This window comes from Chrysoperla carnea, chromosome 2 (genome assembly GCF_905475395.1).
Source record: "Chrysoperla carnea chromosome 2, inChrCarn1.1, whole genome shotgun sequence".
Classification (NCBI taxonomy): domain Eukaryota; kingdom Metazoa; phylum Arthropoda; class Insecta; order Neuroptera; family Chrysopidae; genus Chrysoperla; species Chrysoperla carnea.
In genome coordinates this window covers 9378652-9405860 of record NC_058338.1, presented here as the reverse complement: position 1 = coordinate 9405860, position 27209 = coordinate 9378652, and the positions used below count along the sequence as shown (strand labels likewise).

The following is a 27209-nucleotide window of genomic DNA, read 5'->3' as shown; positions in this document are numbered from 1 at the left end:
ATGACAACCATGTTTGATTTAAAGGCTCAAAATTTGTTTGTAGGTAGTCTTTTACTCAAAGAATATGTGGTTAAAATTTCAGCTTAGGTACCCGTGCAAATTTTTAAGAAAAAGTCATTAAAAATCGATATAAAATACATTGGCTCTTATGGAGGAATCTCAAAAAACGACATATTTTGGAAGTTTTTGATAATTTTCATTTGGAATGAATGAAAACAAATTTAAAAAAAACTTTTTAATAGAAAGTAAACATATTAGCAATGAATTAGAAAAGAAAAAAACTAAGTGTCACCGTCCATATAAGGGATGTAAGAGCAGGGTAGATTAAGGTTTGAAATTATTTTTATCTTATTTTCAACTTTGATGATGAATTTTGTTATAACTTCATGAATGTAGACGAAAAATAAGAATACAATTTTTCGATATGTGCCTTGGTTTTCGAAATATCGAAAGCTAAATAATTAAACAAAATTTTCAATTTTCGATATTTTGAAAATTAAGCCAGATATCGAAAAATTTTATTCTTACTTTTCGTCTTATATCGTCAAGTAATAATATAAATTTATCATCAAAATTGAAAATATCTATTTTTAAATTTGTGCCATGCTCATACATCCTTAAACTCGATAAATTTTAATGGAGGAAAATGCTACAATCTTAATGCTGGCATCAAATTCGATGTAAGTTTTCAGATTCAATTAAAACCTCAATGGGATTCATATGTGACTAACATTAGATGAACGCTTTCAATTAGGAAGTTGTTCTTTATAAATACGCAAACGTTTTTTATTTGAAACATTTTTTTGTAAACCGAATAGCTTAGACATTAAATAATAGCAAAAATTTCGCTTTTTCTGCGCTTGTTTATTCAATTTAAACAAAAATGGTCTTTACAGAAAAAACAAACCACTTTTATTAGATTTATTGGAAAATTTATTCCAAAGAGTGCCTAGATTTCGCAGAAACAACTATACGAAAAAACAATTTTGGGTAAAACTTGCCAGTCGATTACCAATTATGGAGTAGAGTGAGCTTTTCAAGCATTATGGAGTAGAGTTTCTGTCCTGGAAGAGGGAGGGGGCTTCTAAAACCATTGAAAGTTGGCTTACGTAATATTCGAATGACCCCATTATACAATTTTGAATTCTGGAGAAAAAGCCAATAACTTTCTATCAGACTTTTTAAATAATGATTTCTTCAGTATTCAGTGACTTCAATGAGAACCAAGAACTAAGAGTATATAGGTAGTAAGTCATTATTCAATATCACTGTTGAAGAAGATAATATTTCATATTATGATTATAATGTGATACGAAGAAGTTCCAAATTTGTAATAAATTGCTAGGAGGCAAATATTATTTAGAATAAATAAATAAAAAAAACTTTAAAAATTATTATTACATATTAAAATATGTGTTATAAATTTCTTTCATTGGTGAGTGTGTATATGTGCAGTCACCTACATAAATTAGGGAAAAAATTATTTTAATTTGGTACCTAGGTAGGATTCCGTGCCTAAATTCTGCAGAGAAAATATATTGAATTAGAATGATTTAGAACTGCACACATTGCATGAATTTAATGCTGTTTTAATAGGGGAAAATGATCCCTCAAAGTGAAATGATCCCTCGTTGTTTTAAGTGAACCATTAAAGGCATATATTATATTAATCGATAGATGGCTTTCACGTGATCAAATTAATCGTTGAACAAAGACTTGTGGCGATGTTATAGAAAAAATATTAATTTTACAGCTTTTGATCGGTAGTAAGACAAATTTCAACGTAAAATTTCTTTTTTTGTGTTAGTTTTTATCGGCTGATTGTTTTACTCATAGTTTCTGTTGACTTTTTGTAATATAAAACATTTTGATAAACGTATAATGAATTTTAAGGTCAGTTTTTATGACGATATTCAAATATGTCGTTACAGGAGTTAAATGATCCCATTTATATTGGTTAAAATGATACCTATTTTGTGTGCAAAATTATAATAGATAAAATGATTCCCCATTATGTGGCGGGTCTTGAATGTGTTGATTTAGATTATTTTAGAATCGTTGATGCAATGTAAAATGCAATGAAATCATTTTACGCACTATTCTTACAAGGTCAAAAGGATCCCTTTTGAGAAATATTGTATAAAGAAACCAAAAATATTTCGACGTTATACATATCCCTAATATTTTGACAATAAATTACATTTTTTCTTCGGGGGGTGGTTTTGGGCAAACACTTTCTCAAAAACTGAAAATTTTAAAGAGTTCTACACTGTAAAAACTTCTGTAGAATGAATGAAGTCCCGATTTTATGAGTCTAAGAACCATCATTAATCTACGCCAAATGACTCGATAATTGATAAACACCAAGATCGAAACAAGATTAAATTTACAATCTAAGATCCGTAATTCGGCTTTTTCATTACTTTAATTTATAAGACAAGGATGCAAAACTCACAAGATACGATGTTTTAAACAAAGATATTCAAAAAGAATCTTACTTTTCTGATATCTGGATTTTCTCTGATTCAAATATTTCCAAAAAAATTGATGAAAATTTTGGTCTTATAAGACTAAATAGAACCTCTTGGATCTGAAGTCATCATGCTTAACGAACTGTTTATTTTAAACAATTATTTTTGATGTTCAGATAACTGTATACAAATGTTCTTTTAAAGAAAAAAATTATTATTTGTAATTATTAAATATTTTTCTAGTTTAAATTTGTTCACTCAGTTAGTGATAAAAAAAATGTATTTAAAAAAAAAAAAACTAAAACAAAATGATCTCATTTTAACTAAATACCTTATTTGTTATTATATCTTGTAAAATCCGGGTTAATTTGATCTTTATTTATTTGAATACCTTTTAAAAAAATATTTTGTTAATTCGATGAATCTACCTAATTTACGTTAAGTGAATTGTAAACAGAAAGTTTGATTTCGTAAATCGTTATTCTTCAATTTCAGTTTCGTTTTTTATGTCAATCAGTATATTCATGGGTTAGGTTAGGTTAGAGTGGCTGTCCTGGGGTAGGAAACACTTAGACCGTAGGGTCTGTTGTGATATCGTAAATGGGTTGGCCCATCCCCGACCACTACTCCATGAACCATTTGGAGTTGTTTAAGAACAGCAGGAGGGCTTTGACGTCGACGGACTTTAGGTCGCAGAGGTCGTCAAAGAGAGGTTGACTCAAGTAAGTCCATCTCCTCATGACAAGAGCTGGGCAGTGACAGAGAAGATGAGACATTGTCTCCTCCTCCGCACCACTATGGCAACTTCAACAGTAGTCGTGATACACTGCCAGGCCCGTTCAGCATGCCTGCCACCCAATCAGTGTCCTGTAATAGCCGCAACCACTTTGCGAACAGAGGCCCTTGGAAGTGATATAAGATCTTCGGAACGCCTGCGATTGCACTCAGACCATATCTGTCTTGTATTACCACAAGTGCGTTCCTCTCTCCATCCAAGATTGGCATTTTTTACGATATCCTCTTTGAGGAGCAACATGCAGTTCGCAAATTGAACTCCCGTATATTTATTGATGCTTGTGTCCGGCAGCATTGTGCCATTACTAGCAAGCTCGTCGCCTTCCCAATTTCCTGAAATATCCCTGTGTCCCGGTACCCCTGCCAGGTTTACATTCATTTGTTCCGCCAGTTCATTTAAGGACGTACGGCAGTCCTGTGCTACCTTTGACGTTAGATATAGACTGAGCTGAAGGATTTAAGAGCTGCTTGGCTGTCGGTGAAGATTGTAATCTCCCTGCACCTAAAGGTGTTCAATCTTTTACATATAGCCATAACTTGATACACGCTACAGTGATCTGGCAGCCGAAATGATAGACGCAGATCGAGATCTTCAGAGAAGATCCCACAACCCACACTCTTCTCTAACTTAGATTCGTCAGTGTAAAAAACGACGCCCTTTGGCTTAACCAGGTTCTCATCCCAATCCTGTCTAGAGGGCATCTCAGTTTATTCATAATATAATAATAAAATAATTATTTCATTCATGATTTTTCCTAATTAATAACAGATAACAGATAATAACAAATATTTACATAATCATAGAAGTAATTATAATTAAATACGGGTACGAATAATTAAAAAGAAAGTGTTAAATAAATTTTACATAACATTTTTATCCTTAAGAGGAAAGATTGCATTTTTATTGCATAAATATGAAAATTTCTAATTGATTCGATACTTATTAACTATAAATAACATGCTTTTTTTTTTATTAATTACTAATGATAAAAATAGTAGCACACTGCAGACCTGCAGTTAATCATTAACGATGATTATGAAATTATAAACATTTTCACTTCTAAAAATAATATAATACAATATTTATTGTACTTCATAAGTGATGTTTTGTTTGTTTGAAGTGAAAACCAAACCACACACACACGACAAACAACCAACGATCAATCATATTTATTATATTTTTCATTAATATTACCTTATACATGGTGTAATAGTGCAGCGGCATGCAAGAGCATATGAGGGCAAATTTTTATATTTTTTTTACAGGTGTTCAATTAAGAAGATATGCAAGGATTGAATAATACTAGCGATTTCAGTAAAACTTTATAAATACATTTTTATGATTAACAAAGTTTCCAAAAATCACAAAAAATTCCGGGCTTTTTATTATTATTTTATCTTTCAAAGTTGGCTGAAAAAATGATAAATCATATTGGTTATTCTTTTCAATTGAATATTTCTGTATCAAAAACTCTAGAAAGTGTGATAAAAAACTATCTAAAACATTTAGACAATCTTGTAGTTTATAATAATACCATAAAAATATAAGGTTGCCAATGATATAACAACAAAATTTTAATTTAATTATGAGTTCATCGAAGATCCATCATTTAATGAACAGAGACGACTATAGTTAGAGTATTGATGATTGAAGAGCGATATCTATATTATCAAATTTATGAGCATCACTTGCACACAATATATTATATATTTTTGAAGTTGCGTGGTATTGTAAAGCCATAAAAAAGTCATTTATGACTGCAAAGCATATATTTAGTTATGTGTCGTGCAATAAAACAAAACTTTTTTACAAGAAATAAAGCAAGAGACTAGACTTTTCTAATTAGATTACTGAAACTGTTTTCGTATTATAATAATACAATATAGGAATAGACAGACAGACTATGGTAGGAAGTATAACTACTCATCTTAATATCAAACATGCATTACACCATTTGTTAATGAAATTGACTTTTATGTAAAATAGGGAAAAGATGAAAGTTATCAATACATATTTACATATTTAATTAATTTTATGTAAATGCTAATAAAATAAAATAATAAAGATTTTAAGATGAAATTTCATTTTCAAATATTTTTATTATCAAAAATCTGTTGTGCATTTTTAGCTGGAGTAATGCTTAACTTCTAAATTTACTACAGAATTGATATATTGTTGTATACGTATTTTAGTTTTATTGACTAATTATTAGTTTGATAAATGTCAAATATTATGAGTAAACCATGAGTTGGTGGTGCAAATGTTTCTATTTGTTAATGAACAATAAATTAATAATTCAATGAAACGATCAATGTTAAAGTTGACTGACAAAATTAGTGATTAGGCAACTTGTATGACGTAAATGTTAAGTGTTTGTCATATAATCGAAAACTATTATACATGTATGACGTATACGTAATTCAAGTTCCCTATTTATTAATTTTGTAAGACAACTTTAACATTAACCGTTTTATTTAACTAACAATTTATTGTTTATTATAAAATAGAAACATTTGCACCACCAACTCATGCCTTACTAATGACATTTAACATTTAAGAAACACATTCCATGAGGTTTTAGCACAAAATGCGTGCATGCACTTGCAGTTTCTTTCATTTTTCTTCTAAACCAAAAGGCCCTGTCGTTGTGGACAACATGTGGATTTACGAAAGCTAAAATAAACACGACCGAAGATAGAATTTGTGACAGGCACCACACTTTGTGTTAATCTGGCCTTATGTGTAAAACATGCCAACCAAAAACTTTTTTAGTTCAAACAATTTATACCTACCACGAACACCTAGTTTTGTAATATAAGATTACATATTTATGATAAGTAATTAGACTTAAAAATTTATAATTATATTTGTTTTCTATTGTAAACTGTAATTAATAATTATTTCAACAAAACCATAATTAATAGTTTTTACTTTTGTGATTATACCAGCAGCATTTTTTTTTTTTTACTTAAGTGTTTTGTAAAAATTAATTCTTTTAAATATTTACTACGATTGAGAATTATGTTTTTATGTTTCTAAAGGCCGGTATTTTGATAGCAAAACAAGTGAAAACAAACAATTGACTGATTTAATTGTTAAAATACCATGTATAGACAGTGTTGATTACTCTGTCATATTACACATACATACATGTCACACATATATAACTGATATAGCCATAACATACATACTATACAATTAATATTAACCTTTTCCATTAAATATTAATTTAAAATTGTATTTTTTGTTTCAGATAAAACAACAGATATTTTTAATAATTTTATTAAATTTTGGAATATATTTTGGACAATCACAAAATATTGAAGGTAGATGGTTACCTTGCATAGAAATTTCACGTGATTTACGAATACCATGCCAATGTTTTCTTCAGCAAACGAATTCAACAGCAATCGAATTGAACTGTGATCGGGTAGTATTTATTGGTGGTGATATTACGTCAATTCCATATGGCGCGCCAATCACTTCAATCAGTCAACGATGGTCAGGTCGACAAAATCTTCCGACACGTGTAAGTTGTAAATAATTCACAGTTCAAAAGTTTGAATCATAATACCATAATCATTTAAAACACTCCGTTAAAGAAACTTATCGAAAAGTAAAAACAAGTTGAAAGTAGTTAGAACATATTTATATGCTTAATTCCGGGACCAGGACTCAACATTCTTGAAACCTATTAGCTAGGTTAATTTTGATCACAAATTTGGAAAGTTTGACCCAAATTAAGTAGGGTTATATACTTTGTTTATCAAAATTGGATAAAATTTCGATGTGATAGAGCAAAATTAAATTTTTTGGATTCTGATGACGTCATTAAGTTAAAAAATTCGATTTTTTTGATAACAAAGGCAAATTTGATCCGATCTTATTGGAATTTTTTTTAAAACCCACTAATTTTGGGTCATTCTTTTCAGCTAAGATGTCAATTTTTTGCTAGTTATCACTTATGTGCTTCATTCCGGGACCAGAACTCCACATTCTTGAAATCTATTAGAGCTAGGTTAATTTTGATCACAAATTTGAAAGGTATGACCCAAATTAAGTAGGATTACATACTTGATTTATCAAAATTGGATAAAATTTAGATGTGATAAAGCAAAATTAAATTTTTTTGATTCTGATGACGTCATTAAGTTAAAAAATTCGATTTTTTGATATCACAGGTAAATTTGATCCGATCTTATTGGAATTTTTTTTAAAACCCACTAATTTTGGGTCATTCTTTTCAGCTGTGATGTCAATTTTTTGCTAGCTATCACTTATGTGCTTAATTCCGGGACCAGTACTCCACATTCTTGAAATCTATTAGAGCTAGGTTAATTTTGATCACAAATTTGTAAAGTATGACCCAAATTTAGTAGGATTACATACTTGGTTTATCAAAATTCGCCCCAACCCCTTAAATTTTCAGAATTGATTTATAAGTCGTTTTCGAACTTCGTATTAAAAAAAAGTTAAGCTTTTTATTTAAAATTACCTTGGTGCTCGTACATCCATAAATAATCAATATACTAATTAATAACTTTTCCATTTGTATTCACAGGCATTTTCATCATTGGGTCTTCCATTGGCGAAAGTGGATTTTTCTAGTAATTCGTTACGACGTCTTACTGAAAGATTATTGTACAGTTTACACAACACTCTCACAGGTAAAAAATACTCATATACTCACGAGTATTGCACATTTGTATATCATCATATTTATACAAACTTTTATGTTTAGAATTACGATTAGCGGATAATTTATTGGGTGATTCATTAAACCCGATATTTTCCACAACCGAATTACATGGTTTGAATTTGTTACGATTGTTAGACTTAAGTGGTAATCATATTAAAGGTATCGAAGAAGGAATATTTAAAGGATGTGAAAATTTAGAAGAATTATTTTTGGATCGAAATAGTTTAATCACAATACCAAGTGAATCCTTAAATGGTCCAAAAGGATTAAAAAAGTTATCTTTAAAAAATAATCGAATTGGTAAGAGGCTATTTCTATTAATTTTGTTCGTTTCTTTTGCATGTTATAAAATATTTTATTTTATTTCAGAAATGCTTAATACGAACGCATTTCATGCTCAACAGAATTTGGAAATAATCGATTTATCGAGTAATTTAATAACGATGATTGAAAATGGTGCATTATTTGGATTGAATCGATTACGTGACTTACGATTACGTGATAATCGTTTAACAACATTTAATAGTGATATTTTTCAAGGAGCAGTGAATTTACAAAAATTAGATTTATCGCAAAATTTTATTGAAGAATTTCCAAGTGTGGCTTTAAAGATGTTTGTGGCGTTGAAACATTTAAATTTATCTTCAAATATCATTAAGGTAAGATATCTTTAATTTTAGTTCAATAATTAGGCATTCAGAGTTCTCCATTCTGCCACTCTAATTTCCTCGAACTCATAACTACTTTCTTGTCCTTTAGATTAACGTACTTTGAGCCCAATTACCTCTTCGTTTAGTACCTCTGCTACTTTCTTTGGTTCGTAAAAAAAACCAAACCATAGCAGAAATTTCATCGCCTATTCCGCTTTGTTGCATTCCTTGCATTACAATTTTAATTTCTGCATCCTTTTGATTGACAGATCTATCTATTTGTGCGACTCAAAAGATCTTCCTTTAATTTTCGACAAAACTAAATAATTTTAAACAATCTAAATTTTTAGAATTTGGACAACACAAATTTAGTAGCTTTGGAAAAATTGGAGTCATTGGTTCTAAGTAGAAATAATATTGCAAATATAGCTCCAGGTACATTTTTGGGTCTACGTAAATTAAAACACTTGGATATTAGTGTGAATTCATTACGAGCAGTAAGTAAAGACTTTTACAACATCCTTATGAATCGAATAATAACAACAAATTTAATATTTTTAGATCGAAGATGATGCATTCGAAGGTCTAGATTCATTACGATCATTACATCTCGATGACAACAACATCCTCTTAATCCCAGCTTCAGCAATTGGACGTTTACCCCATTTAAACGCATTATCACTTGCTTATAATCGAATTACAGCCGTATCCAGTGAAATTCTTCAATCATTAACCGCTCATATCAAGGATTTGGTACTCTCGCAAAATGTCATACGAGAATTACCAACATCCGCATTTAAATATTTCAAAAGTCTTGAAAACTTAGACTTATCACGGAACTTAATATCGTTACTCAATTCGGATGCTTATCATGGTATCGAAAAAAGTGTGAAAAAATTACTTTTATCACAAAATCGTATTTCCTCGCTATCCGGACCACCACTAAGCTTGGAAAAGCTAACCCATTTTGATATTTCATACAATCGATTGTCAGAATTACCTGCTGATTTTATACAAAAATTACCATCGTTAAAATATTTTAACATATCACGTAACACTCAAATGTATACCGTTCCTCAGACCTTATTACATAATGCTGATAATTTGAATGTTATCGATTTAAGTTACATCGGATTACAAACGATTCCATCATTTTTCTTTAGTAAAAGTCGAAGTTTAACTCATATTTATTTAACGAATAACGTAATCACCGAAATTAGTGAAGGAACCTTTGTAAACTTACATAATCTAACAGTCTTGGATTTGTCATATAATCGTATTACAAATATCCGATTATCCGCATTTGTAAATGTCATGAATATTCAACAGTTACATTTACGGGGTAACCTTTTAAACGCATTTAAAGGGGAATACTTTAACACTGGAACAAGTCTACGAATCTTAGACTTATCGGACAATCAACTTAGCTACATTTTCCCTTCTTCATTCCGTATTCACCCTCGATTACAAACCATAAACGCAGCACGTAATAAATTTAACTTTTTCCCAGCTGAATTAATCGCATCGTTACAATATCTAGAATTAGTCGATTTATCTGGAAACGAACTAAAAGCAATCGATGAATTAGACTTTGCACGATTACCACGATTACGAGTATTAAAATTAGCGGATAATGAAATTGAGTATATTAGTGAAATGGCTTTCCATAATTCAACACAATTACAAATTTTGGATTTACGTTCAAATAAATTGGAACGTTTAGCTGAACGAACATTCGAAGGATTAGCACGACTGGAATGTTTAGATTTAGAAAATAATCTATTTACGGAATTACCAGATACAATTTTTGATCGAAGTCGTTTACATATGTTAGAAAATATTAAATTAAAATCGAATCTATTTGAAGTACCACCGTTGAAGGCATTACAACGTCAATACTTTTTCCTGACCTCTGTTGATCTGTCCCATAATCAGTTGGTTAATATTCCACCAGATGACAGTATTATGGTTAATATTAAGGAACTCGATTTATCATTTAATCCATTATCATCCGAATCGATTAAAAATATTTTAAATGAACCAAAAACAGTACGAAAATTAAATTTAGCTGGAACTGGAATTGAAAAATTAACCCAACTGGAAACACCATTTTTAATGCATTTAAATATTTCGTTTAATAATATTACGAATTTACCCGATGCTGTATTCGAACGTACAACTTTACTTGAAGAGCTCGATATATCGAATAATCAATTACGTCAAATTTTCCCAAATGCATGGTCTACGCTTAAGAATATTCAATTATTAAATATCTCATCAAATCCTATCAAATCAATCACTCAAACTGATTTTAACGGTTTACACATGTTAAAAACGTTAAATATGCATAATTTACCCGAATGTATTCGATTAGAGAAAAATGCTTTTATGCCACTTCGTAATCTCAAACAATTAGTTGCTTACGATTTCCCTAAATTGGGTTATTTGGATATGCAAGGTATATTACAACATTTACCATACTTAATTCGAGTAAATATAGAAATTAAGGATCCTGCAGTTGGAAGTGATCAATTAGGAACTATATTACATCCACGATTAAAACTACTTGGAGTTCATGGATCCCGATTACATAGTATCGCATCGGGAACACTATCTGGTTTGAAAACACCAAAAATTATAATTGAATTGAAAAATACATCATTAACTTCACTTCCACCCACATTTTTCTTCTCAATTCCACGATCGACGAAGATTATTTTGGATATTACAGGGTCTCAATTAACTTCGTTATCTTCACAATTATTACTCGCTTTAGATGATCGTCGAAATGATATTAATCTAATTGGATTGGAATCGAATCCAATTGTTTGTGATTGTAGTGCAAGAGCTTTAAAACGTTGGTTACCTGGACATATGAAAAGTGTACGATGTACAAAGCCTGAACATTTGGTGAATCGTTTACTCGTTGAGTTAACTGACGATGATTTAACATGCGATTCGCGAAAAGTTCTGCAGACAAGCACAACACAACAAATAAATAACTATGTGAAAACGCAACGTCCAACTGTACAGTATACACAATCTACTGAACCAGAAATTATATGGTCAGTAGCTCCAACGACTACACCCAAAATTATTAAGCCGATTATTTCAAGCCCAGTGAATACACCAACAGTTATTAGTAATGATGACACACTTATAATTGGTAAGTTGTTATTTTGTTAAAAAATTTATATTATTATTAATTAATTAGTTCATAAATTTTTAAGTACTATTCAACTATTTTTCATATTAAATAGTGCATTTTAATTTGTTTGTATTAATTAATTTTTTTTTTTTGTTCAAATTTTAAAAATTAAAAAACTTATATCAAAGAGTTTTCATAAACTGGTCATTTAAGGGGTAACGATATTTCTTGTTCATATGGGCACGGCCATGTTTTTTTCCTATTGCTGACATCTGGCATCGAGAAGAAAACATTTATATAAAGCAACCTATATTTTGACATTATGGAAACGAACCGTTTTGAAAGTATTTTGTGCAAAATGAAAAATTTTATCCCGCCTAATATGCCCCGCATGTTACAGTCGCTATGTGTACTGCTGGACTTGTTTTTTAATTAAATTAATAAATATTTAGCTTAATTAATAACAAATATGAAATTAATTACATTCTTGTTTTTTCTAGGTATTGTCGGTGGTGTGGTCGCTTTTATAATGATTTTAATCATTGTCATCTGTATAATACGTTTACGTATGTCAAGTAGCACCGAGTATCGTGGTGGACCCATGGCAAATGGAGTCATGCCCACACTAAGTGCTGCAGGAGGCGGAGGAAATGGTAGTTGTAATTGTAGTGTTGTAAAAACTCCCGGTGGTAGTATGCATGCTTTGTATACAGTGCCACCGCAATCAATTTACGCTGCATCAACATTACCACATCGGCCAGTTAGTGGAATGAGAAATGTTGATACAATGCGTCCAGTTTATGCAACTTTAGCTAGTAGTCACGGATCACCTGCGTACCTTCAACAAGGTGTACCACCTTCATCATATTTTATGATGCCACCACAAGATGAAAAAATTTATAGATAATTATTTAATTTTATATTTAATTTAAGTGATTTATGCTCAAATTGTTACACCTTACAGTCCCTTGTTCAGTGTTTAATTATTGAAACTTTGATTCATATGTAAGGTACATCGAACAAATTAGAAATTAAGAAAAACTTAATAAGCTTCTTCAAAACGATCATTAAGAATGGGAAAATACGAATATTTAATTCAAAATACCCCCAGAAAGTTGGAATGAATCAGGAAAATAATTTTTAATTTCCTATTCATTTCGAAAGCAACCCATTCGAAATTATGTAAAACAATAATTATAACTTTCTATTCATTCTGATTCTTTATTCAATTCGATAAAAAATTTGAAATGAGTTTAAATTAGATTTAATTTTACACGAATTTTCGTTTATCAGTCTCTATTTAATGTAAGCCTATGATTTTATTCAAACTCTAAATATTTTAACAGAATCTATATTTTAAAATCTCAATCATCTAAGCCGTATGTGTGAAATAAAGTTTCAAAATCATAAAGATGTCATGAACTACCTACAGAGAAAATTTTTGCTGTTAGTGATGGCACAAGGGCGGCTAGACCTAGGTTGAGTCGATTAATGCTTTCGCACCAGGCGCCCACATAAAAAGGCGCTTAAAACCTGTCGGATTTTCCAATTTTTTATAAATAAGGAGTTTCCACATGGAAGGTTAACCCCTTATCATCGTATTTGGAAAGGGACATTAACTCCTTGGGGACCTCTGCAAATTTAGATAGTATACAGTATTTTAAGGAAGATTCTTCGTACAAAGAGGGGTGCGTCGCGAAAAAGTCTTGCTAATTTAATTAGTAGGTGACAAACAAGAGATGTGAGACATTCTTTATTTGCTCCCGTGGTGTGTATACTATTTTCGTACCTCCGGGTGCAGAATGTTAACTTTCGTCCCGCTGTGCTAAACGAAATTCCCACTTTCCGCCTACATCGAGCAGAAAAAAGTATACACATCACTTCGTTTAGCACAGTGAGACGAAAGTTGACACTTTCCGTCCGGAGGGGATTCTACATTTTTGCTCCCTAGATATGCAATATACTATTTATGGGCATGCTTTTTGTACCTTCTTCAATGTTTTTTTTTGTTATATGCAACCGTTTTAACGAATGTGATATTAAAGTTGTCCAAGCATGTACTTTTATGTATTAAGGTTATTCGATTAATGTGAAACACTTCGAGTAAAAATTTGTTAAAAAGATGATTGCTCAAAAATTTTTCATTTCTTTAAGCAAAGATAACTGAAAAATGATTTTAATGATTTACAAAACTACACGATCCAAAGTATACAATACTTGATTTAAAATTATATTTTTCTTGTATGTGTCAGCGATTGAATAATATTAATAGACCTAATTTTCATTATCACAAAAAAGTACATTTTACGTATTTTTAGTTGACATTTAACTCAAAATTTAATGATCCATTTGTTTGAACTTTCGATTAACTGCGACAGACTTATTTGCAACGTAAATTGATCCGTAATTAAAAATAAACAATCAATCACTTTCTTTCTTTCGAAAAAGTTACTTATAGTTTCTTATAAAATATTATATAAAGTCAATTAATATTAAATATTCGTCCCAATTGTTTCCGAACTGATAAAATAGAATTGACCTTTTGTGAATATACAAATATTTTTATTATGTTAAACAATTTTAATTCTTGATTAGGAAGTGAAATTTTAATTAGTAATGGTGCAATCATAATTTATGGCTATCAAAATTTAAAACGTATATTAAATCCACCACAATGACATGATTTTGCATTGATGCATTTATGTTTGAAAGATTAAAATAAATCATGTTCTTCGCTAATGAAATGATCACATAAAAGTCAGACGTAAATTCAGTAAATTTTTTATGAAAATATAGGTCGAGTAGAGCCTGTAACTCGGAAATTAATCAATTAATTAATCAATCCGACAAGCAATGACAATAAAACAGTGTCAACATTTGTATTAATATATCATTACTATCAACTTTAAATTACGTCATACCAACCTTCGTGTAACTTCGTGTGTTTCCGGATCGTTTTCGCCAATTTAAATTTTAATGATTTTCATTGTCTGTTTTCTCGGTCAAATGGTTCCAAAAAAAAAAATGGGAAAAAAAAGCCAATTTATCAAGACATTTACTTTCATTTAAAAAAATAAAAAAAAATGTGAAAAAGGTCTATTTAGAAATGAAATGTCATACTTCTGCCCATATTTTAGAAACAGTAGCTCGTTTCTAATCGCATGGCGCTCGTCACCTATCGCTTTTTTGATTTCACCGTTAGCCTCCGTAAGAATTTTTCTTTTGTTTTTTTTTTCTAGAAAAACAATTCCCAATAAAGGATGTTAAGAAGGTTCAAAATTTAAAAAAGAAACAGTTAAGGATGTAAATTTGTTTTAATTTTAAAAAAAAATTGTATTGTACATAGATAAAATTGATACATTAAAGCACAATTTACATTTTATAAATTATAGATAGTAATTTTTGTATTTGTTAAGTTTTTAAAAATAAGAAAAAAGGAAAAATTATAATACGAGATGATAAAGTCTGTAAATATTAACAAACATTTATTTTAATTTTAATAATATAAAAAAAAATTTTATAATATATATAAATTTCTTAAATAGATATCAATAATATATATTTGTTATAAAATATAACCCAATTTTTTATTATAAATATTTATTTTCAAATTATTTTTGTAAAAATTATTATAAATATATTGAAAAACACAAATTTTTTTGTTTTAATTTTTTTTTTTTTTTTTCATAAAATTTTCACACTTTAATTTTTTTTAAACATTTTATTTTTTATAAGGTTGGGAACAACGATGTTGGACAAGAGTTTACGCGCTTTTATTTTTTAAAACTGTGGTTAATAATGCGTCACGCATTCGTGATACTAAACGATCTAATTCTTTCACTTGTGCTGTTAAACGAATATTTTGTCGTTCTAATTCGTTTGCTTCTTTTTCCATATTTGCTTCACGTACTTTACGATTGATTCTTGAACGTCGAGATGCTTCATTATTTTTATCACGTAGTTCTCGATATTTTGAACTATCGGTGTCTTCGGATGAGATGGAATTTGTTCGTGATTTTGGCGGTCGACCACGTCTTGCTACAGGTACAGTTGTGTTTTCGTATGATGTTGAAGTTTTTGATTTTTTTTGTACTGGCATAGAATCACTGGAATCGTTACTATTTGTACTTATTGGGGTATAGGGTCGTTTCTGTGGTTTATTTGATAAGATTGTTGACGTGATTTCTTTTTTGATTACTTCTGGAACATCTGTAGATATGACTGTGTCGACGGTGTCCTGCAAATAAAATTTATCTTATTAGTCACCAATTCTTTCGATTTTGTTTAAGAAAACTTAAGCGAATTTCTATTTCTGGAAATTGTATAACGAAATATAATTGATGAATACGGCACTAAAATAAAAATTGATCTATATTTTATGGTAAATGATTTACGAGTTGCGAGGGCACTACAACTTACTAAATTAATTTTTTCCATCTAGCTGTTGAGAACCAAATTATCTTTATGAGAAACAAAACAAAAAAAAAGATAAAGGTTACTTATATTCTATGTATGTAGTTATATTCTATTGCGCTAAAAATTTCAATGAGCAAATTTGCTGAGTAACGCGTCGTAAACGCAATATTCAAAGATCGCATCGGCGCGGTAGAAATATTGGGAAAGGCTTATGATTAATCGTTTTTACAAAAAAAAATAGGGGCTGGTAAGTGTTATAAGCGTTCAAGTATATACGAAAAAGCAAGGAAGGCAGTCATCATTTCAGAAGTGATAAAAAAATGAAGAGAATTGTTAGAGATAATCATCATTCTAGTTTAAGAAAAATAGCAATGCTATCCTCGAGCTATTACGGAACTTTATGTTCGATTTTCTTGAATAAATTTGTACGATGAGAATGCACTATCGCATTGAGTAGAACTTGTGCCAAAAAAGTGTCTAAATCGCAGCAGATATCATTGAACTTTCACCATATTCAATAGAAATTGAAAGAATTCCTAAACATATTTACAAAAGCTGGAGGATTACCGAAAAGTATCTATAAAACGTTTCTAAAAATGGAAAAAATGAAAAGAAGATTCTGTTTGACCAAAAAAAAACGATAGTTTTTTGACGGAACATATGATTAACTGAAATAGTACTTTTTGCCGTGCAATTCTTTTATATCAAAAAGTTTTCTTTGATAAGGAAAAAAGTAAAATTGGGTTTTTTCTAAAAAATAAACTTTTTGATGACGTGGTTACAAGATTATTTGTAATATTTTTACAAAATATTCTTAAAATTTGGCCATTTTAAATCATAATAGGACGAAAAGAAACTACACGACAGTATATATCTTCAACCTTCTACAATTCCATAAAATTGGTCTAGATAAGATTTCGTTCTAACTTTAAGACTGATCCATAATTTTATGAAATTCATTTCTCATAAAGATAGAAATTCGTAAGTTTGTAGAAATGGATTTGTTCTGAAAATAATTTATACTTACATCATTAATGTAGGCCATTAAATCAAATTCATCTGCTCTACATGCCAAAATCGTATTGATAACATCCGGAGTATCGATAATTTCTTTCTGTGATAATGTCTGTGGAATTAAATCCAATTGTAAAGTTGATAATTTATTATGTGAAGCCATTATGTTTTTCGTAGGAAGTATGACATTGCTCAATGGTGTTAGAACCGTTGCCGTTGTTGATGTTGTAGGCAAGGATGGCGAGGAAGCTGTGGAAGAAGAAGACGACGATGAACACATAGTGTTCATGTAAACATTTTTGGACGTTGACGTTTGATTGAAGAGTGGGGATGGTGTTGGTGTTGGTGTATGTTGTAAGTGTGGTGGGGAGAACATAACATTATTGTTATCTGATTTCAATCCAACCTTATTCCAATCTAAATGACTATTATTATTATATTCTAGACTTGTTTCACTTATATCTTCATAAATATGATCTAAACTCTTAGAATAATTAGACGAATTAATCCCTTTCACCAGTAATATATTATTATCATTATTTATGATACTTAGTTCATTTTCTAATAAATCGTCACTTTTATTTGTAGTGGTGTAAATATTTTGCTGTGTAATGATGTTTTCAAAAACTGGTGGTGAACCTCCGATGGTGTATGTATCAGATGGCCACATCATTCCATCATCAAAATTTTGTTCCTCATGTATCGACGATAAAATCGTTGATGTGTTGCTCATTGGACGTTGAACAACAGACTCATTACTATTGATTTGAGTCTCATCTTCAACGAGTAATTCATCTACACCACCGAATAGAATGTCCTGTGTGACTGGTTGCTCCACCATGATGCTTTCTTGGGCCATGCTTGTGACCCATTCGTCCAAATTTTGAAAATCCTCCCATTCCATTCTCAAAGATGGCTGTGGCGAGGTCTTCGTTTTTATGATGTTTGAACCACTTATGGAAGTGGTGATGATGTTTTCCTTTCTTGAAAATTGCTGGGAATTCTTCCCCTTGGTTGTGATGCTTGGACCACTTTTTAAAATGATGGCTGTGTCGCCCGTGCTTATGTGATTTTCTGATAGCTGATTCGAGTATAATAATTGCTTTTGGCAAATGCTTTGACTTGGAAAGACGCTCTTTTGAGTGATGTCTCTTTTTCTCGCAAGATTTCGAGTGATGCCGCTTGTGTTTATGACCATGCGATTTTCGCTCGAATTTTCGTCCTAAAAATAATTGTTATAATTAATTTAGTGTTCTATTTCAGATATTTTTAATTAAACTTACCTCTTGGACTTGGAGATTCTTCTCGTTGAGTACCTGATAATTCTTCGTTGTCACCAGATTGCGATGAGCTTGAAGATGAGTTTGTGGATTCGTTATCTGATTGCGATTCTTGTGTAAGATCAATCCTGGCAAATCCGCGCATACATTTACCTTTACGTTCAAATCGTTTGGAGAATAACGGATTGACGATCGGGTGTTGATGCTCGGTTCGCCCGGATCGTGAAACTTCACGCCATGAGCCATTTGAGGCATTTTCTGAGATGTTGCTAAGGGCCATCTTGACTGTGTCTGAAATTCATTCATAAAAAAACGTTACCACTTTGTTTCAATACAATTCGAACAAATTTTAGCTCGAATTGATTATAACACACTTACAGATAATTGTTCGAAGTTCTCAAATAATGAAATGTTGGTTGTTAGAGATTCGTGTGTTGACAAAGTGCTGAGCGTCTTTTAAATTCCCAACCTACAAGAAAAAGAAAAATTCTATTAGTAACATCTATTAAAAAAATTTGGAATTTTAGTAGGAAAAAATTATTCAAATAAATTTGAAATTTCCTAAATTCAATTTAAATTAAGTATTGAAGGCGATGCATGACTGGTAATTACGCCTACAGATTACATCTTTTGCAATTACATTAATACAGGATGCACAAAATGGTTGAATTCACATTTTCGAATTCTATTTCAGATATTATATATAATTCTATATACTATAATTCTATTTCCCAATATATACTATATTACCAATATTATATATAATATACTATAATTCTATTCCCCAAACATTCGATGTACATTTGTTCGATGTTTTATTGGGATTTTAATAGTAAGGGCTCTATCTAGCAATAGAAAAAGGGACTATAGTTTGTAACGCCAATAGATTCATAATATTTAACGGAAATGTTTATTTACAATCTTGTAAACCCTACCCATGAGTACAGCCCATTAAAATGTATAATTAAATAGGCATCTTTTGCCTTTTGATTCAATGAAAAAATCAAATAAGTTGTTTAAGAATGGTTTACTTTTTTTTTACTTGTGGCACTGACATCTTAGCATTAAAATCAAATACATACAAAATATTTGCAAATATAATTTAAGTGGGGCCGGTGTTTGGCATTTAACGAATATTTGTCTTATATCAAATACCAAACAACTCATTTACACATGCGTTTTATACCGAACTTTGGATCATGTAAATGTATTTGATGCTACATAATTTTTGATTGTAAATGTGGCTGGACTAGTAAAATTATCTCGAGTGTTGAACCTAAATTGATTTTTTATTTTTTCGCTCTTCTTTCGTGACGCTTTGCAACCGTACAAGTCGCATATACTTAAAACTGAACTAAAAGAACTTAAGAACTAAAACTTTTCTATTCTTGTTTAACAGTGGGGAGTAAGAACTTCGTATTATCTATACTTTTGATTGCATATCTTATCATGTTTAGAATCCGAAAATGTAAGAGTGTCATCCACTTAAACGAACTTTTTCGATTCACCCTTGCTTAACCATGCAAAATATTTTGAAATGGTTCAAAGAAATTTCAAACTTATAACCATTTAAGATCCGTAGGAATAATATTTAACCGAACTCAAATAAATGTTCATTTTAAATCCTAATTTTAACATGAACAATAATTGAAATACGATGGTATGTTTGTTTGATCTACGGACCCTAAAACTGGGGAATTACAAACTACTAAAAATAATAATAATATTTATAATGATGTTAGCTTACAGCAAATCCATAATGAGAATATTAAGACACAAAAAAATAATTCTTAGAATTCAGTTTGTCAATCAAATTAAAATTCGATAAAAATATTAATAATATCCGCCACGTTCTTGTTATCAGCTTTTGAAATGTTCAAAGTTCAAGTATTTGTTAAAAAAAAGAAGTTAGTTTAGTTTTTTCTAAGAATTGTGTCTCCTTTTCAGTTGGGTGGTGTGTAGTAAAAATGAAGAGTGCAGGAACTTTTTATAACAAAGGCAAAAACGTTACTGGAAAAAATAGAGATACAACAATTGGTTTTAAAATGCTTAGCGCCTATTTCATAAAAATTAATTTGTAAAATCTTTTGAACTTAAACTCTAATAAAAATTACAAGCCTTATCATCATATAAATGTTCTAAGGAACAATTGGAATAAGCCTTATCATCATATAAATGTTCTAAGAAACAATTGGAATAAGCCAAGTTAATTTCGGATATACTGAAAAATTTCCAAAAATATCTCTAATAATGAACTTAATTTAAAATTATCGAACTCAATTGAATAATTATAAATAATTAAGTAGGTAATTATGAAAATTTATTTTTCTCTAATTAAAAAATAGCAAAAGTTTCCACTTGAAAATATTCCAACTATATGTATTGAATTTTCATTCAACTCGTGACTATGACGTAAATAAAAATAAAAAAACAAATTATCTTTGAATTTTATCTATTCCAAGTGAAAAATAAAAACTATTTTCAACAAGGTTATCAAAAAAACTCCTGATAACGATTCAAACTACGAAATTGTCTCAGAAAACTCTTACTATTCAAAAATTTTAAAGGAAAATTAAATTTAAAAAAAAAAATGGAAAACTCACACTTAAGTTAAGCCGCTTTCTTTTTTACGTTTTGTTTGATTTCACTGAGCGCACAAAAAAAAAGTTCGAAAACCGAACAACAATTCACCCGGAAAAATAAACAATTTCCCGGTGTCCGCTTTTTATTATACTGTTTTCACTTGAATAATTAACACTAAAATGAAAACGTCTTGTTGACGATCCTCCAATATAAAACACAAAATCTATAATATTTTTGAAGTGATTCTCGATTCTCGAGTGTAGGTCTTCTCAATGCAAAGTTTTATAATATTGTGCAATCGCAATTCCCATAATTTCTTTTTATATGAAACATTTTACTAGTTTTAACAACAAAGATAGCTGTATATAGTTTCCTATTTAAAAAATTTTTCTCCTTTTTTAACATGTAGTATGTTTTCTAAAAGTTGTGAGTCATAATGAATACACCAATGATATGAGTTGAATACATATTATTGACGTCATGTTGCACCAATCAGAATCGTAGTTGATGTGGTTTTTTTAACGTGGAGTAGATGATTTTACCTTTAATATAATTATTATAAAAGTTAATGGGATATATACAAAATAATTATTTGATCACATGACCATTGTGTTTATTATTATTAAAAAAAGCCGTGTATATTTTTTTCCAATTCTAAATAATTTTGATAAAATATTATCAAGAGAAATCAATATATGTACGCCTTTACATGTTATATAGAAAACATATGACGTAATAGGCACCCCGCTTCATTTAAATTCAAACAACAAAGATGCAACGACCGATTTTAAACTTTTATTGGCCAACTAAATTGAAAGAATTTTTAAGCAAGTTGTAACTTGTTTGAATTTGATATGTAGGTAAAATTAATGAGATTTTAATTTTGTAATCTAAATAAATATAATTACTTTTAATTCATGTTGGTAAATTCAATATAATATGTTTTCGTAAAATTAAAAATAGGTACTTGAAATAATTTAGATAATGAAAATTAGCGAATTTTTATTGTTTTATTTTATTTTTGATTTTATGATTCATAATTTTTAATTCGTCTTTTTAAAGCATAATATTTTCAATTATTTCATCAGCCATTCTGTTAACATCAACTAGTCGTTGACCTGAAATATATTTTGATTCGACAGACGGACAATTGTCTGCTGAAAATCTGCTGCATTTTGTAATCTTTGGAATTAACACAAGAGAATACACTTTTAATCCTTTATTTTTATTGCAACCATAATTCAATACTGCAACCGTAATCCCAGCGACTGTATGGTCTTATACCCGTCATACTTGAATCGGGGAGACCGTTTTTACTCTGTGTATATTAAATATGTATCAAGGTATACTAGTTTTAGTCCCAAGTTTGGAACGCTTTGAAATATTGATGATACGAAACAAATTTTTAGCATATCTATTCATAAAATCACCTAATTAGTCTATTTCCGTTTGTCCACCTGTCCGTACTTCAACACGATATCTAAAACGAAAAGAGATATCAAGCTGAAATTTTTATTGCATGCTCAAGGCAAAAAACAAGTGAGTTTGATTTATAAATTAGCAACATGGACCAATTGAGTGTAAAAAATGTTCCTTATAAAAAAAATAAACAACTTTTGGTGAAATATTTTTCGTAAACATATTTGTTTACCCATAAGAGTGCAAATTGGGACAAAACTTTGGCGTCCATTTTCTCCAAAACCATAGAAGATAGGGAGTTGAAAATTAGTAGGTAGCTTCAACTAGTGGTCTGTTGGAACATTCTCGAAATGTTGGAACACCACATAACCGGCGACCGAAAAACCGCCATAATTGTGTTGGTTTTTTAAACTCTTCTAATTTATAAAAAATAATGCAAGCACAGACATTCAACATTGTCGATACATGGTATTTCAACAATTAACTCAGTCAATTGTTTGTTTTTACTTGTTTTCGTCCAAAAATTTTATTTTTAACAAATCAATTTTATTAAATAATTTATTTTCATTAACAAGGAAATCAAATTTTCACAAAACTACAGTGAAAAGTTTATAAATGAAATTTTATTGAACATAATTTTAGAATTAGAAGAAAAACAAGTAGGAAACTGGGAAAACTGGTATGAGAAATTATAATACAATATTTATACTATGACTCATTCGAGTTTCATCATAGTCGGGTGAATGTATCTAAAGCTCTGTGAACATAGCACCCCCCAAATGTAAATTGTCAAATTGTTGCTGATGTCATATTTAAAATCTTGATTGAATAAACTAGACAAACCGTGGCTAAAAGGATGGCAATTGCGTTTTGTGAAAACTTACATTTGAGGGGACTGCCGTAAATTTTAATTTTCTCTAAATTTTAAAGTGAAAGGTGAACAAACCAAAATTTTAGGTTGGCAAACGTGAACAAACCGTTACCAAAGGAATGGCATTTATATTTTGTGAAAATACGAATTTGTTGGTGCGAATGTCATACTTTATAAATGTGTCATAGCTTTTTATAAGGGGGCGGGCAAATGAAAATTATGTCTGGAAAAATGCGGTCAAATGATGACCTTACAAACTATAATGTTACGAAAATTCATATTTGTGAGTGCTAACTTCACGAAGCTTGTATCAAATGGGTGGGCTCGAAATTAGAAGATAAGGATATTACCCATATCCCAATAGTAGGTATACACTAACAGAGTGAAAATATTGACTTCGCAAAACAAAAATTTTCACATAGACCAAACAAAATCATCTGCTTAATTTAAATGAAAATTCGGAGAATCATTATTAACAAAAAATGTTTGTTTGTTTGCCCTTGAATAAAATCACCTTGACTTGTTCAGTTCATTATGGTTTATTATCGTATTTTTTATAACAAATTTTTAATAATAAACTTTTAGAACCAAACCAGAAGAAAAATTTTAACGCTCATTAAAATTTGATGCTTTAATTTTCTTCCAAAAAATAACCCGCTTAAAAAAAGACAAGAAAAACATTTAAGGAATTTGATTACGGACAAAAATTGGACTAAGTATGTAATCCTACTAAATTTGGGTCATACTTATCAAATTTGTTTGAAAGATTGACATCACAAAAGCTGAAAAGAATGACCCAAAATTAGTGGGTTTCAAAATAAATTCCAATAAGATCGGATCAAATTTGCCTGTGTTATCAAAAAAATCAAATTATTTAACTTAATGACGTCATCAGAATCCAAAAAATTTAATTTTGCTCCATCACATCCAAATTTTATCCAATTTTGACAAACCAAGTATGCAATTCTACTAAATTTGGGTCATTCTTTTCAAATTTGTGATCAAAATTAACCTAGCTCTAATAGATTTCAAAAATGTGGAGTCCTGGTCCTGGAATGAAGCACATAAGTGACAGCTAGCGTAAAATTGACATCATAGCTAAAAAGAATGACCCAAAATTAGTGAAGAGAGAAAATTAGAGAATATCAGATATCATCATTTACTTGATAAACTTTTGTGTAACTCATTTACATCGTTTTTTTTGTTATACAAAATTATTTGACAAAATCTTCAAAAAGTTCATATCCCTTTTATTAAATAAAAAAAGTCAAAAATAAATCAAAATTCCCCTGACATGATTTTTTATTGTCCTTGAAATAAAGTTTTTTTTTTTCAATTTACAAGTACAATGTTATGAATAATAATTTATATGCACGCAAATAAAAAAAACAATATTTTACAAAACCTAAAACGATATGATTAGCGACTGATAACACATTTTAAAATTGATAACGTGATTGTATCAATTGTTTTAATCACATTGTAAACTCGTGCAATTATGGTTTTTTACAAATTTTCATGTATAAGCGGTGCTGATTTATAACCTTACAAATCATGGAAAGATTTGGAAACCGGAAAATATTTTATCGGATTGAGTATCGGCAAGTTTAGACTTGTGGTTGAAATTGTTTGATGATGAATTTTGTTATGACTTCATGAATGTAGACGAAAAGTAAGAATAATCGATATCTGCCTTGGTCTTCGAAATATTAAAAGCTTAATAATTAAACAAAATTTTCAATTTACGATATCGAAAAATTTGATTCTTGCTTTTCGTCTTATATTGTCAAGTTGTAAAATAAGTCACAATCAAAATTGAAAATATATTTTTTTTAAATTTGTGTCCCCACTATCGTGCTTATACATCCGTAATTAGTTTGGCACAACAAGTTTTTTTTTGCTGTTTTCAATAATTTATTTAGGTTTGAACTTTAATTTAAATAGTTTTTTTTTTAATTTCTTCCGATTAGTTTTGGAGAAATCTATGAAAACATCCATTTACCGTTTTCTCAAAAAAGACCAATGTTGAATGTGCCTACTTTTGAAGTCATTTATTTATTTGAACAATTGGGCAATCCCCCTAAAAATTTTCGACTTAGAATTGATTTACACTTAGCCCAACTTCATATAAAAAAAATCAAACCTTTTATCCAAAATTGCCCTGGCGTTCGTACATAATTAATCACTACGAATTTAACTCAAAAAGCTTCACCGGATGTAAAAGATCTACTTCTATCTGCTGTTTTCTACCCCGGACGCTTTTATTCTAGCTATGATCCTGAAAAAAAATATATGTTTGTTTAAATTGATTACTCTATATAGCGGTAGCAAGATTGTGGAGCGTTGTGTAGAAATTAGGGAAAAAATATTATAAATATTATGGTAAAGTTATAACTTGTATATTATTTTGAACAATCTGTTTTATTGTGCATAAAATCATTAGTGACGAATTCGTGGAAATCCAGCAAATATTAACACAAATACATAATTAAGTTTAGAAAGGTTAAAACGGGTAATGATTAGACAAAAAAATAGTGAGAGTATATAGATAATTTTTAGAGATACTCTAGATAAGATTTAGACAAGATCTTCGCTCAAGAAAGAGATTCCTAGTTAGAGAAGTTGGTAAGGAAAATATAGTTGATGATATTTGAAAATTAACTCAGTCATTAAATAAAATGTATAAAGGATTGTTCACACTACACGACGCGAAAAATTATGGTTAGGTCCGTACCTAGGGCGTGGCAAAGGAAGCATCCGCCACCGGTGCATAATAAATAGAGGCGCAAAACAAAAAGTATGTTTTATAAGCAAAACAAAAAGTTAGTAAAGAATCATGTAAAAGTCGCTCATTAATACAAAACAACGTCATAAAATTAAAAAAACGAGTTAGGTTAATTTTGATCACAAATTTGAAATGTATGGCCCAAATTTAGTAGGATTACCAGGGCCGGATTTAAATTTCTGCCGCCCTGGGGCACTTTAGAAAATGCCGCCCTATGACTGAAATTTTATTTTAATAGTTTTGATATCTTATTTAAAAAAAATTAGAATAACTAATTAATTGCAGAAAATTTATTATGTATTACATATTATTATTACTGTTCTTTTAAATTATAATTAATTAGTATTATTTGATAATTCTCCAATTTTAGGAAAATTCATTGATCAATTACAGTTTCTGTTATCAAAAAGACATACATAATTTGAAAATATTTTTAATTCTTCAAAAAAACTATATTAATTTATCAATTCCAGAAAATAAAAATATCAAATTTTATTTTTGCAAACCTTTATGGAAATAAATTAATTAAACTATTTTAATAGTTTTCACTTAAATTTCCTATATTATAATAAACAAAATTTTGATTTGATACATAATGCATAAATTATATTTCTTGAAAAATAAAATGCTTATTTAAAAGAATTAGTTAATTATATATTGTATAGAAAATATTTTCTCACATTCCAAATTTTGCCGCCCTAGAAAATTTGCCGCCCTGGGCACTAGCCCCGACTGCCCCTAGTGTAAATCCACCACTGAGGATTACATACTTGGTTTATCAAAATTGGATAAAATTTGGATGCGATAGAGAAAAATTACATTTTTTAGATTCTGATGACGTCATAAAGTTAAATAAATTCTTTTTTTTGATAACACAGGCAAATTTAATCCGATCTTATTGATCCGAATTTATTATTTATTAAAAACAATTGTTTAATTTTCAAGAATTAATATTTCCTACAAAAAATTGTTGTTTATATTTTGGAATCTAAATGCTTTGAAACAAATTTTGAGCCAAATTAATATTGCCATGAACAGTATGAAATGGACTAATGAGATTCACAGAATGCTTTTTAT

At 29.6% G+C, this 27209-nt stretch overlaps 2 protein-coding genes across 3 annotated transcripts; one reads left to right on the top strand and one right to left on the bottom strand.

Annotated features, from left to right (window-relative positions):
• Positions 1 to 636: 636 nt before the first annotated feature.
• Positions 637 to 12861, top strand: LOC123291457 (protein artichoke). The gene is made up of 8 exons (XM_044871756.1): positions 637 to 680; positions 6541 to 6796; positions 7829 to 7934; positions 8009 to 8266; positions 8336 to 8625; positions 8967 to 9113; positions 9178 to 11782; positions 12265 to 12861. The coding sequence occupies exons 1-8, from the start codon at positions 637 to 639 to the stop codon at positions 12669 to 12671; spliced, it is 4113 nt and encodes a 1370-aa protein (XP_044727691.1). The 3' UTR covers positions 12672 to 12861.
• Positions 12862 to 15483: 2622 nt separating this feature from the next.
• LOC123291412 (uncharacterized protein DDB_G0288805-like) lies at positions 15484 to 21348 on the bottom strand. 2 transcript variants are annotated; one of them, XM_044871688.1, is made up of 6 exons: positions 21078 to 21348; positions 20222 to 20484; positions 18853 to 18943; positions 18478 to 18765; positions 17208 to 18416; positions 15484 to 16001 (listed from the first exon to the last, which is right to left on the bottom strand). In XM_044871688.1, exons 4-6 carry the CDS (start codon positions 18727 to 18729, stop codon positions 15528 to 15530), a joined length of 1935 nt encoding a protein of 644 aa, XP_044727623.1. In that variant the 5' UTR covers positions 18730 to 18765; positions 18853 to 18943; positions 20222 to 20484; positions 21078 to 21348; the 3' UTR covers positions 15484 to 15527. The 2 variants fall into 2 exon arrangements, with proteins under 2 accessions (XP_044727623.1, XP_044727622.1); XM_044871687.1 differs by lacking the exon at positions 20222 to 20484.
• Between the last annotated feature and the right edge of the window lie 5861 nt (positions 21349 to 27209).